Source organism: Dendrobates tinctorius, unplaced genomic scaffold (genome assembly GCF_039654945.1).
Source record: "Dendrobates tinctorius isolate UK_male_01 unplaced genomic scaffold, ASM3965494v1 ptg000035l, whole genome shotgun sequence".
Lineage (NCBI taxonomy): Eukaryota > Metazoa > Chordata > Amphibia > Anura > Dendrobatidae > Dendrobates > Dendrobates tinctorius.
Window position 1 is genome coordinate 62,770,280 of NW_027361703.1, and position 14,325 is coordinate 62,784,604.

Genomic DNA, 14,325 nt, shown 5'->3' on the forward strand with positions numbered 1-14,325 from the left:
CTTTCAGTCCTGAAATTGGCAGGGGTTAGAATAGCAGACCACAATTGATTATAGAAGTGTACGTCAGGCCAAGTCTACGCTTAAGAACTATGTGTGATATGCTATACATGTGTGATCCTTTTTACAACCGCCCACTCACAATCACAACTGAACAATTGACATGTTTATGAAACTACAGTAGTTTCCTACCGATGTTAAAAAACAAGTACTTTTTTTTCTCATTTTATTTTTTAAGATAAGTGCTACTACACCTTAGTATGCACCCATCTTATTAGAAAATGCATGGGCATAAATGTATATAACTGATATTTACAAAAACTATAAATCATTATTACCTTTATAAACTGTGCTTTGCATTAGAGATAAATTAAGCATGCTACCATGTTAAGGAAAAAAATAACATTATTAAATTTTAATGTGTAAAATGCGCCTTTAAGTGGTTGTATCTGATTTCTTACAGGTATATGAGATCCTAAACTCTGCGGAGCTCCTGTGTCTGAGGAGGAATCTTGTAATTCCAAGCCCTTTAACAGCTGAGTGCATGGTGTCTGCTAATCCACGACTTAAGGTGCCCACTGTTTTGGTTGGAAGCGGCAGTACTGACAAGGGGCAGCTATCCTGTTTGAACTTAGTTAAAGGTGGACATACTTGTGAGGTAACATATTTAGTCTGCTTCTTCAACATCACATGTATGAATTTTGTGCCAGGACATCCTCATTTACATTTTTTCCCTATAAATACATCAGTTCTATAAACTCCTACGAAATACGTTCTACCCTTACACACCATTATAGCAATACATGGAGAAATAAGGGGTGTTCTCTGAGAGGCCCTTGTAAAAAAACTTTGTGTTGGAGAGATTCTTTTCCTAACAGAACTTTGTTCCTGCTAATTTGCTCTAGGACGTGTAGTGTTCTTGCTTCATTGGTAATATTGTGATTACGACAGACCCATTGTTATATTTTTTTGAACATAAAATGATATTGTTAGGAAGAAAATATATCAAACTGGTTAGTCTTCTTTTTTTCTGCATAGGTATGTCAAATAGTTGAAAGGGAATGTAATTCATGGGGATAATTTCTCTCCCCAACAACTTAGAATTAGGGCGAACCCGAGCAGTAAAGTTCGGCATCTGTACCGAACACCTACTGTTCGGGCATGGACACCGAACACGGACTTCACCAGGAAGTCTCTGTTAGGCTGAGTTCACACGTGGCGTTTTTTTCGCGTTTCCGCGGCGGTTTTAACCGCGCGATTTTGCTGCAAAAACGCGAAAAATAAGCATCCCATGCATTCCTATGGGATTCCGCAATGCTGTGCTATTGCTGCGGTTTTTACCGCAGCGGAATCGCTTTGCGGTAAAAACCGCAGCATGCTCATTAATTTGCGGAATCGCGGCGATCCCGCACCCATAGGAATGCATTGTTCTGCTTACTTCCCGCATGTGGCTGTGCCCACCATGCGAAAAGTAAGCAGAACATTTGCGGATTGTACCCACTGTCCGGAGGAGAGGAGACTGTCCTCCGGGCTTTGGGTACCATATCCCTGTAAAAAATAGAATTTAAAAATAAAAAATATTGTTATTCTCACCCTCCGACGTCCCGCGCAGTCTTCCCGCTTCTCTCCACGCTCCCGGTCCCAGTAATCCTTTGCGAAAATGCCCGCGATGGCGTCCGTTCTCGCGGGATCGCGAAGTCTCGCTGTCATTCGCGCGACGTCATCGCGAATTACCGCGAGACATTGCGATCTCGTGAGAATGGACGTTATCGCGGGCATTTTCACAAAGGAATACTGGGAACGTATGCGCGGGACGTCGGAAGGTAAGAATAACACCATTTTTTATTTTTTTTTTACATTCTATCTTTTACTACTGATGCTGCATAGGCAGCCTCAGTAGTAAAAAGTTGGTCACACTTGTCAAACACTATGTTTGACGAGTGTGACCAACCTGTCAATCAGTTCTCCAAGCGATGCTACAGATCGCTTGGAAAACGCTAGCATTTTGCAAGCTAATTACGCTTGCAAAATGCTAGTTTTTCCGCGGGAAAATCGCGTGAATTTAAATTGCGATTTTCCCGCGGAATGGAATTCTGGAATTCTCGCGGTTATTTCCGCGAGAGTTCCGGTACGTGTGCACTTAGCCTTACTGTTCAGGTTCGGCTGCTCAAACACTGGGTGTTTGTCGCTCTGTCATGTGCATGGCAGCGTGACAAACACCGCTTCTGATCGGCGGTGAAATCATCCCCACTGGACAGAGAACCGCGGTTCCCACCCTGTCAAAAGACAGCATGAGCGCTCAGCTGTAATCGGAGGTATAAAATTTACCTCCGGTCACTGGTGTTAGCTGATGGGACTACTGCTCCCATCATCCGACACCTGCAGCCGCTAATAACAGTGAGAGCAGGAGCACAGCCTTACAAGCAATGTACCTCAGGTTTCTCTTCTGAATCATGCTCTTTGTATTTTTGCAAGTTGCAAAAGGATAAGGCCCTGTGCACATGATGCAGATTCTGCTGCGGTTCCGCAGCGGATTTGCAGCTGCGGATCTGCAGCAGAACTGCAGTTGATGTACAGTACCATTATATGCCATAGGAATGCCATAGGAATGCATGGAGGGTGTTCTGTACACGATTTTTAAACGTTTTCACGCCGAAAATCGCGGCAAAAACGCTTAAAAATCGCATCGTGGGCACACAGCCTTAGTCATAGAATACAGCACAATGACCATGTGAATGTATTTATACATAAAAAGACCAATTACTGCAAGTATTGGAAATAACCTATGGCGAGCCACCATATAAACACCTAAAGGTTCTACATAGCATTGTGAGAACCTGCACAGTGCACATATAAAGGGTCTGCAGAGTAATGGTGGAGAAATGCACAGTACACATATATAGGATCTGCAGAAAACTGGTTAGGCTGTTTTCACATTAGCTTTTTTTGCGCAGCGCGTCCATGCACATGCGTCATGCGTACCTATGTTTAACATGACGTGCGCATGGTCTTGCGTTTGCATGCTTTTGTATGCGTTTTCATGAGCATGCGTTTTTTCAAGGAGTGCGCCAGACGCAACCTGTTACATTTTTGTGTCCGCCGAAATGCGTCAAAAAACGCATGCACATGCTTGCGCACGGAATGCGACAAAATAACGCATTACAGTCTATGGGAACGCAGGTGTGCACATGGACATGCGTTCATCTGTGTTTTCATGCACATGCGTTTTTGGCGTAAACATGTAGACACTGGTTTTAACCCCTAGAGAACGAATGCGCATAAAAAATGTAAATGCATGCAAAAACGCATAATGCGTTTTTTGCTTGCGTTTCGCTGCACAAAAAAAGCTAATGTGAAATTAGTCTTAGAAGAAACTGCACTGTGTATAACTATATTAATTCTATACATGAGAACAAGGGAGAATAATCTGAAATTAGTTGTGCAGAAGATCGGAAGTATTGTAATACATTATTATTTTACTGAAATTGTAGGTGGTTGCAACAAACAACCAGTGGTGGTAGAAGAGTCAAAAGTAAGCGAATTTTACACTTGACTTGCATAACAAATTTGCTTCCTGAGGGACACATTGTATGGGGAAAGACTAGGTGGACTATGTCCCAAGGGTTATAAGCTGATTTATGATTTTCTGACATTTATATTTAATGTTTACAATTTTTCCACCTTCATTTCAGGATTTTTGTGATAGTGCAATCCTTTGTCTTGCATTTGTGACTGTCCCTGATGAAAGAGAACATTGGATCTTGGTGGGGACACAGTCTGGTGACATTCTGGCTGCACATGCAGAAGATGTAAAGAGAAAACATCACCTTCAGAAACTGCCTGACTCCATTACATGTTTCTTGTTTTCTTGTCAAATACGTCAAAGGTATGATTTTAAGTATTCAATATTATGATTACTTGTAGTATTTGTACCATCTGAATTGTAAAGTGCTGGTATTTGGTGGTATTTCCTGATGAAGGGGGCATGAGACCCCTGAAACGCGTTGAATAAAGCCACTGTGAATCTATGACATCTCTCTCCTGGAATTTATCCTTGCGGCAGCGCGATGTCTTAACTGCAAATTCCCATTGAATACATGTAGAATACCGCTCTGAAGGAATTTGAGTTACAAATTGACTGGCATAATAATCCTGCTTATAAATTAAATTTATATAAATATATTGTGTTTTTAACCTGTTTATTTAATTTTAGTCAGAAGAAATATTTTCTCCTGGTTGGAACAGCTAATGGCCACATTGCAGTTTTTGAAGCTGCTGCAATAAAGGTTAGTAATTAGGATTTTGGATAATCTGTTTTCTTAGAGGCATGTCTTTCAGCAAAAAAACTACTTTTTCATGTGAACATAAAATAGTAACGTCGTTTTCGACCACTAATGCACACATTTTGTATGCTTTCTTTCGCTGTTACTCAGTGTAAGTTATTATTCAAACTTTTTTTTTTTCATTGCTTGATAGACAGATCTCCAATCTGGGGTTGCAGTGTCGTGGAGACAAGCTTTGTCATTTTACATCAAAATACCGTCTACACTGCTTGCTAATATGTAGGCGTAACAGCTATCTGTATTCTTATTATGAATTCAGATGGCCGTCCCAGAGATTTTGCTTTTTACCTGTTCTAGCTCATAGCTTTTTTCTAAGAATTCTTTACTGTTGTTGACAACCATTTAGGGGTTTTAACTTATTATTCTAAACCATTTATTTCATAGAGAAGAAAAATAACAATTTTCCATCAACTAGAGCGGTGCAGGGAGAAGCCAGCCAAGGTCGGCACCTGGCTAATCTTTAAACTTTATAGAACATACCTGGCTGCAATGGTGTACCCAGGTTCTGATTCGTGCTGCCAATGGTTTGGGCAGCATGAACCATCTGACAGATTTCTTACAAAAAAAAAAAAAAATGCAAAGAATGGACAACAAATATCTATGGGCAGGTAGGAAGCTCAGAGTTAAATCAGACTTGTCATGAGATTTCATACAAGACAAACCAAGTACATTAATAAATAGATCTCTGATTAGACTAATTACCTCTTCAGAGAGGAAGAGGACTTGAACTCTAGTGCCACCTGTTGGAATTAGTACCTTTCAGGATTGCTATTCAACCCTTTAACGACCAAAGGTATTTCAGTTTTTGCGTTTTCGTTTTTTGCTCCCCTTCTTCCCAGAGCCATAACTTTTATGCTTTTCCATGAATATGGCCATGTTAGGGTTTGTTTTTTTTTGCGAGACAAGTTGTACTTTTGAACAACACCTTTTGGTTTTAACATATCTTTTACTGGAAAAATGGGAAAAAGAAATTCCAAGTTCAGTGAAACTACAAGAAAAGTACAATTCAACAGTTTTTTTAATTTTTTAACCATGTTCACTAAATGTTAAAACTGACCTGCCATTATAATTTTCCAGGTCATTACAAGTTCATAGACACCAAAAATGTCTAGGTTCTTTTTTATTTAAGTGGTGAAAAAAATCCAACGTTTTAAAAAAAGAAAAAAAAGCACCATTTTTTGTGATCTGGGGCTGGGTGAGGGCTTATTTTTTGCGCACTGAGCTGACTTTTTTTTCCATACCATTTTGGTGCAGATACGATCTTTTGATCGCCCGTTATTACATTTTATTGGTTAATTCCTTTTTTATATATTGATTGGGCAATTCTAAACACGGCATTACCAAATATGTGTATATTTTGATTTTTTTTTTGTTTTATTTTGATTGGTGCAAATAAGGGGTGATTTGAACTTTTGTATTTTTTTATATTTTTCAAAACTTTTTTTTTACTTTTTGCATGCTTCAATAGCCTCCATGGGAGACTAGAATCTGCAGTAATTCGACCGCCTCTGCTACACATAGGCAATGATCAGATCGCCTGTGTGTAGCAGAAATGTTCACTTGCTATCAGCGCCGATCACGGGTGGTGCTCATACCAATTCAGCAATGACAACTATAGAGGTCTGCTTCAGACCTCTGGTTGTCATGCCGACCCATAGGTGACCCGCGATCATGTGACGGGGTCACCGTTGGGTGGGATTAGCAAATTAGCAATATGCTTCCGCTAAGGTAAGTTAAATGCAGCTGTCAGAGATTGACAGCAGCATTTATCTAGTTAACAGCCACTGGTGGATTGCGATGCCACCCAAGGCTATTGCGGACACATGTCAGCTGTATAGATCTGCTGTCATATTCCTGGAAAGGTGCGGGCTTCTGTGCTGAGCCCGCACCAAACGTGGACTCCGGCATCGGTGTACTATTATGCCCAGTGTCGGAAAGGGGTTAAGGTACTGTCACACTTAGCAATGTACCAGCGATCCCGACCAGCGATATGACGCGGTCAGGATCGCTGGTACATCGCTAAGTGGTCACTAGTGAGCTGCCACACAGGCAGATCTCACCAGCGACATCGCTGGGGTCGCTACTTACCTGTCACACTAGGCGATCCTCGTCCTCCCGCCCGGCTCCACGCTCGTCGCTCGTCTCTCCACAGGAAGCGCCGCAGGAAGCTGATGACGAGAAACAGTCCTGGATGTTCTCGTGCGATCAGCGATAACCAGCGGGGGAGCCGGTCATAGGTAAGTATCAGACACAGCGATGTCACTAGCAATATCGCTATAACGTCACAAGTTATAGCGATATTGCTAGCGATATCGCTTAGTGTGACAGGCCCTTTAATGTGCCTTGTCACATAAAAGCCAAACCAGAATGTCAATCTTCAAAAAAATGTGAAGGACAGATAAAATAATGATCAATAGAAGTTTTTTCAATTAAGCAATTTCTCCAGGGAATATCAGAAATTGCACCCAAGTTTATGTGCAGGATATATACTGGTGGCCTTATCTGGAGTGTGTATGTTTGTATGATATTGTAGCTTAGATCCTTCATATACACTTTTTATAGACGTATTATCCTTTATGATACCCTTGAGGGATAGCTATTTCTGATAATGTCTGGTGGAGAAATTGGTTAATGGAAGCAACTTCTGTTGATAATTATTTGATCTATCCTGCACATTTACAGTATGTTGTTTGGCCAATTTCTATATCTTTTATATACTTTCTCAGATTTGATGGAAATACACCTACCCTTCATAGTAATACGATAGTACTCACTTATTGATTATATCTTATCTTTACCTTAGGTGTGTCAACACAATCAGTGGAATTAGGGACATACAGGGATATTGAGGGTCAGACAACTCGTGAGTGGGGGCGCCACTGGTGTGCAGGAATAGGGTGCCAACCTCCACGGACAGGAAGGGTAAGTGTAAAGGGTAAATCAAGTATAGAAAGATATTTTCCCTTTAAATTGGTTATGTATTAGGTCCACAAACCTTTGGCCACATTTTTAAATAAACTATACTTTCTGTGAGTTAAACTGATTGCACCTATTTATTCTCTGTCTGTCCTTATTATGTCCAAATTATAGGGACTTCTAGGGAAATTGAGGTACAGATGACGTGAGTGGGGGCACCAACCTCCACGGACAGGAAGAGGGAGCTTTGGTGATATTAAGGACAATATTTTCCCCTATTTGCTTGGGTACCTGTTTTTTATCCTCACAGTGATTGTAACTAAGCATTTATCTTATTCTTTAGCACTTTATTCACTTTACTTAGGTGGGATTATTTTGGTTTGAGAACTATTTTATTGCTACTAATAAAATATATTTTTAAGAGGTTAATTATGTAAATTGTTAGATCTGCAGTTCCTCATTGAATAACATTGGTCTGAGTGAAATCCCTTTTTTTTTTTTTTTTCCGGATTGCACTTGTCCGAGTTATACACTCAACTGAGCGAGCCCTAACACAGCCTTTCAAAATACATGCACCAGCCTCATCAGGTCTATGTGATCTATTTAATATAAGCAATTTGTATGGTTAATTTTGGTGACAGACCTTCTTTAAACATACTCCTACATTATAATTGCAAAACCAACAAGGAATAATCATGGAATTATGGAGATCACAGGATTGATAGACTTATTTCTGATATTCAAATGATGAAAAAAATTGAAACAAAATTTTTAAGGCATCTCGAGTCTGTGTTGAGTATGAGTGCCACATGTAGAAATACATGCATTTGCACTCCTTGGCATGCTATCAGTGAGTTTATTAGTGGTTTAGGAAAGTTCTGTGTGATGAATGCACTTGGCATCGCAAATCAAGATCCACTGGTGACAGCTCCCTTTACAATTGCTGACCAATGACTTCCCCGATCTGCTCGATGAGAGACAAGTCTGGAGATGCTGCAGTCTATGGTGCCATGTTTAAGCCATGCAGACTGCTCACAGTAATATAAGCAACATGCGGTTTGGCATTGTCATGTGGATACAAAAGCATCCAAAGACTTTATTGAACATATGTAATTTATTTTAAAAGGCCAAATGAAAATAGATAACATAGTGAGAAAATGACTAGTAAGCTTTCTGAGCTTATATTATTTATATTACACTTAAAGGGTTATTCTCAGAATCTCATTGGTTTTTAGCATGGTACATGTATACTTATTGTTAATATACTGTACATACTACGCACAAAGTAACTTTTTTATTATATCGGGGTGTCTTTTTTCATCTCCTTCTTCGCGGAATAGGATTGTCCGTCCTATTCTTATCTGCTATACTGTATTTGCCAGTAGCTCGTGTGTTTCCTCAGTGCCGCAGAAGCATTCCTATGTTTTCTGTGTGCTCCTGACTTGCCCCACTTCTCCGAGTTATCATCAAGCTAATCTAGATGTAAAATTGACTTTATTTTTCTGTTCACTCTCTGCTCCTGTACAGTACCCCTGCCTGGCCGATTTTCTCACCTACTTAAACTGCATCCCAAGACTAGCAATTGTCACCCCCCCATAGAAGCCTCATGAGTGGACATTCATACACTCTCTGACTCTTCTATCTCTGTCCACCATATCCTCACTCCAAGACACACACAGACAGTGTTTTCCAAAACACCACACTCACATCAGCTTTTACCCCCTTGTGCATAGCAGAATATGACAAATGGACAACCCTGGCACACCAGCCTCACAAAATCAGCTGCGTCCAGGGTTGGTTTTGACTTTATAAATATAGATATAAAATAGTGACCAAATATTGAACATTGCCTAAAAGTTGCAGTGACTTTCAGCTGAATTTTTTTTAAATCTTAGCAAACAGCTTATTGTTTATCTCTTTACCACAGGAAAACAGTTAATAATAAGATGGAGAATTGTAATTAATTTGTAAAAACTAAAATACGCTGTGAATTAAATGAAGCAGCAGTGTTGTAGCCATAGCCACATTTCTTCTGCGCCACAACTGATTCGTGGGATCTGATCCTTACACAAACCCGTTCTCATTTTGACTTTCAAAGCCCCTCCATCATATAAAATGCAACCTACAGGTTTTATTACAGTTAATACAGATTAGCACTTTCTGATAATTGTAGTCAGACAAAAGATTTAAAACTCTTTTAATACTAGTGCAAAATCTCATATTTTATGTGTTTGGTACTTAAATGGAATCTGGATTTCACCCCCTAAACGATTTACATGTCCATGTAGCTCTTTCAAAGACAAGTCCAGCAATTCCTTTTCATGGCCAGTCTATTCCTCCGTTACTGAGAAATCAGTGTGTGTATTGATATGCGAATGGCTATGGTAGATCTGAAGCTTGGGCCACTCCAGCTCTATTCCCCGCCCAGCACAGCCACCTCCTGCTTCCCTTAAAGATGAATTTATCATTTAGATACATAAATAGTAAGTGGAGACATAGCAGGATTGATAAATAAATGTTATAAGTTAAAGCTTTTATCAGTTCTACCATTTTATCATGTCTACCTATTTAGGCTACGGTCACACGATCATTATCTCATCAGTATTTTAAATCAGTATTTGTAAGCCAAAAATAGGAGCGGGTGATAAATCCAGAAGTGGTGCCGTGTTTCTATTATACTTTTCCTCTCATTGTTCCTCTCCTGGTTTTGGCTTACACATACTGCTGTAGTCTTAAGGCCCCTTTACATTTAGCGATGCACCAGCGATCCCGACCACGATACGACCCGGTCAGGATCGCTGGTGCATCGCTAAATGGTCACTGGTGACCTGCCACACAGGCAGATCTCACAGCGATACAGTGGTCGTTACTTACCTTTCAGACACGGCGATCCTGACGTCCTCCCGTCCGCGTCCACACGTCGCTCGTCGGCGCCAGCTGGAAGCCCAGCAGGAGGCGCCTGACGAGAAATGGAGCTGCGCAATGTCGCGCGATCAGCGATGGACAGCGGGGGAGCCGGTCGAAGGTAAGTATCACACATAGCGATATTGCTAGCGATATCGCTGCTGCGTCACCAAATTGGTGATGCTTTAGCGATATTGTTAGCGATATCGCTATGTGTAAAACCCCCTTTAGTTCTATAATCTGTTTTTTTCCTCATTTTGTCCTGTGTTTAAATAATGCATGTTATAAGCATTGTGTTGATGAAGAGCTGTTTGTCAGGTTTCTAATTATTAAAATTATTATTTTTCATTGTAGAGCAGTAATGTTACTCCTATGAAGATGCTTAATGTGGGAGATATCTGCACACCAGTCATGTCCTTGTGCGAATCAACATATTCCTCTGAGAAGACTGCTGTATGGGGAATTTGTGGAACAAAAATCTTATTCCTTTCTAATGATTTCTCCGTTCAAAAGGCTATTGAAACAAAAAACGCCATGCCGTGAGTCTAAATCTCAACTTGAATTTTTTGTCCTGCTGCAAATGAGAGTGTATTACTTTTCATTTATTGAGGCACTATACTTCTTTATAGGCCGGGATTACACATTCGAGAAACTCGCCCGAGTCTCGCATCTCAATACCCGGCACTGCCACCGGCACTCGGGACCCGAGTGTGCGGCTGCATAGAAATACATGCAGCCGCACGCTGCGCTCCCGAGTGCCAGCGGCAGTGCCCCGGGTATTGAGATGTGAGACTCCGGCGAGTTTCTCGCATGTGTGACCCCGGCCATAATGGCGAAACCCGCATTTTCTGATCTCTACCCTTCTTGTCACTCATTCATATTTTTATTTCTCGTTTTATAAGCTTGTTCAGGAGGAAGAGGCTTCTTGTTGGCAGTGCCCTATACAATACATCTTAGTTTAATTAATTTTTTGTCTCACTTTGGCTGTCGTAATAATACACATTTATTTAGTGTTAGATACTTAATAAATAAAAACACACCCAATTTACAGAAATTCAGTGTTAGCTTTTTCTGCAGGACTTACCAGCACGTAGTCACTTTAAAAGACATGTTTGTTTCCAGCTAATTTATTAAGCCTGTCTATTTCAGACCAGAAAAAACATAGTCATTATTTATTGAATGTAAAAATGGTACAAAATGAAAATAGGATTAGTAAAAAAATAATTATAGACTGTGTTATTCATTCACTCTAACCACTGTGAGTCAAGCACTGACCACTCTGGCGATCTCCAGTGGGACAAGACAAGAGTTGGTGAGATGCCTGTTCTTCGGTGATATCAGATGCCACCAGATGCTAGATCATATCAGAGAAGAGAGAAATGAATGGAGAACCAGACTTTTTTTGTGATCGCCATTATTGGTGAATAACGGTGATCATGTGACTGGGGATGGTAAAAACCAACCCGAATCATGCCTCTATGGGCTGCCCAATTTACATCTGTAGGTGTGGTCAGGCGCCATTTTATTGTATCCCAGCACTAACTGCTGGGCTCTATTTACCTTCTGTTGCCAGGACCTGTAACACTGGAAGGTGTACTATTCACTTCCGGCGTAAAGGCCTTTATGGCGAGTAGGGCAAGCTGCGGAGACCGGCGGAGCGGCACAAATGACAGAAGGAGCAGCATCATATTCCATGTCTCGCCATCTTATATTACATGTCTCTCCCCCCTTATATTTGATGCCCCCCCTTATATTTTTGTTACTGCACAAACGCACCATGCTTGGCTCTGATACACCGCCGCAGCCCTTATACTCACACCTCCGCAACTCTGATTCAAACCAATGGAAAAAGTCTCCTCCACACTCCATTCCATACTCTATTCTGCTTGATGCTCCTCTGACCACGCTGAGCTGTAGATCACAGTGTAGTTACCAACAAAATGGCGCTGCACTGTGATCCTATTCTTTTTCTTTTTTTCTATTTAGCAATATACAGGGTGCATTATACTGTATAGTGCACTATATGAGGCATACTATATTGAGGAGCACAATATGAGGCGCATTATACTTTGGAACACTGTATGGGGCCAGTATACTGTGGTGCACTATGTGGGGCCATTACATTATACTGTGGAACACTATATGGGGCACATTATACTGTGGGGCACTATATGGGGTGAATTATACTGTGGAGCACTATATGAGGTGCATTTTATTGTGGAGCACTATATGGGGTGCATTATACTGTGGCGCACTACATGGTGCTCATTATATTGTGGAGCACTATATGGGGCCATTATACTCTGGAGCACTATATAGGGCCATTTTACTCTGGAGCACTATATGGGGCCATTATACTTTGGAGCACTATATGGGACACATTATACTGTGGAGCACTATATGGCTCTCATTATATTGTAGAGCACTGTATGGGGCCATTATACTGTGGAGCACTGTATGGGGCCATTATACTTTGAGGCACTGTATGGGCACAATGTACTATAGCGCACTATATGGGGCCATTATACTGTGGCGCACTATATGGGGCCATTATATGAGGCCATAATACTTTAAGATGCACTATATGGTGCCAGGGGCCATTATACTGTATGATGCACTATATGGGGCACAGTTTACTGTATGGAGAACTATGTGGGACCATTATACTGTATTGAGCACTGTATGAGGCCATTATACTGTATGGAGCACGATAAGTGGTGCATTATACTTCATGGAGCACTGTATGAGGCCATTATACTGTGTGTGTCACTATATGGGGCTATTTTATTGTGAGGCACTATATGGGGCACATTAGACTGTGGAGAACTATATGTGGCCATTATACTGTATGGTGCACTATATGGGGCCATTATACTGTGGAGCACTATATGGATCACATTATACTGTAGAGCACTATATGGGCCATTTTACTGTGCAGTGTACTATAGGGCACCAGTATACTGTATGGTGCAATATATGAAGCCATTATACTGTATGGCAAATGATATGTGGCTATTATACTATGGTGTTATGTGGGTTCAATAAGACGCAAGTTTGTTTGTAAGGGCTGCAAAGTTATGATACTTGCTCTTCTGTGAACCCGCTGAATATTTTAATATTTTCTTTTTCCCTTCACCCATGACAGCACACCTGAGAGAGGGATCCGCCCCGCCAGGACAGGAACCTATTGAGACATAAAGGGCGCCACCTCTCTCCCGCTTCAGTTGGGTTCCTGTCCTGGAAGGAATCCCACTGTGGCAGTGCCTGTCATGGGCGAAGAGACAAAAGAAAAAAAAAAAAAAAGAAATAAAAAGAAAGAGACCCAGGCCCGTCCCGGCGCGGGAAGAACAGGTAACTTACCTGTAGCGCCGGTCGTCGGGTCCTGGAAGCACAGTCCCTGGTGTTCCTCTGGGCTCTGGGTTCGTGTGGGTGCGGGTGGGATCCCGGTGGCTTCGGGGAGCCCACACTGCGCCGCCCTCCCCTCGCGCGCGCTGCATCTCAATCCCCGTGGCAGGGGAGAGACGCAGGCTTCTTCCGGCCGCTGACGTCAGCGGCGCTATGGATTGTGGGTGCGCCGGCTGACGTCAGCACAGGGCGACGGTGTCATGACGCCAGGTGCGACGCCGGCTGGCTTTTCTAAAGCGGTCGGCCGGCGGTCGCAGGGGGGAGGGGAGGAGACACCACCGGCAGAGGCTGCATATAATCAAGGACCAGCGGCGGGTGAGACGGTGGAAAATGGAGTCGGAGCAGGAGAGATCGCTGTCTCTGCCTCCCTCACAACCCTCAGGCAAACATGGAAGCCGCTCAAGCAGCAGCCGCCCCAGCCGCAGATCGGGAGAATCCTCAAGGTCCAGAGAGCACAGGTCACGTGCTCCGACGCAGCCTCCGAGTCCGGTACCCTTGATTACGGGTGGTGAGTGATCTTCGTGAATGCTAGCATTTATGTTAATAGGGATTCTCTGTTGTATGCTTTGCCCTGTAGGAAAGGCCCAAAAAAGCAGGAAGCAAGAAGAATAATAGGGACTGTGCTATATGTAAAACTCCCCTAGCAAGAGACTGGCAGAAAGATCTCTGCGCCTCTTGCATTCAGCGAACCATGGCGGAGGAAGTGCCTAGTTTCGCAGCCAATTTGATATCCGCCCTCAGGTCAGAAATGGAGGGTTCA

The 14,325-nt window shown here is 42.1% G+C and overlaps 1 protein-coding gene across 3 annotated transcripts in view; it reads left to right on the forward strand.

Annotated features, from left to right (window-relative positions):
* LRRK2 (leucine rich repeat kinase 2) overlaps nucleotides 1-14,325 on the forward strand; it is a 325,079-nt gene that overhangs the window by 293,076 nt on the left and 17,678 nt on the right. For 2 of the 3 annotated variants that reach the window (XM_073573542.1, XM_073573543.1), the window contains exons 45-48: nucleotides 461-655; nucleotides 3,690-3,883; nucleotides 4,211-4,283; nucleotides 10,515-10,699. In XM_073573542.1, the coding sequence (XP_073429643.1) occupies nucleotides 461-655; nucleotides 3,690-3,883; nucleotides 4,211-4,283; nucleotides 10,515-10,699 (647 nt within the window). Of the gene's footprint in view, nucleotides 1-460; nucleotides 656-3,689; nucleotides 3,884-4,210; nucleotides 4,284-7,143; nucleotides 7,509-10,514; nucleotides 10,700-14,325 lie in introns of those variants that run through there. The other variant, XM_073573544.1, reaches the window with a different exon arrangement.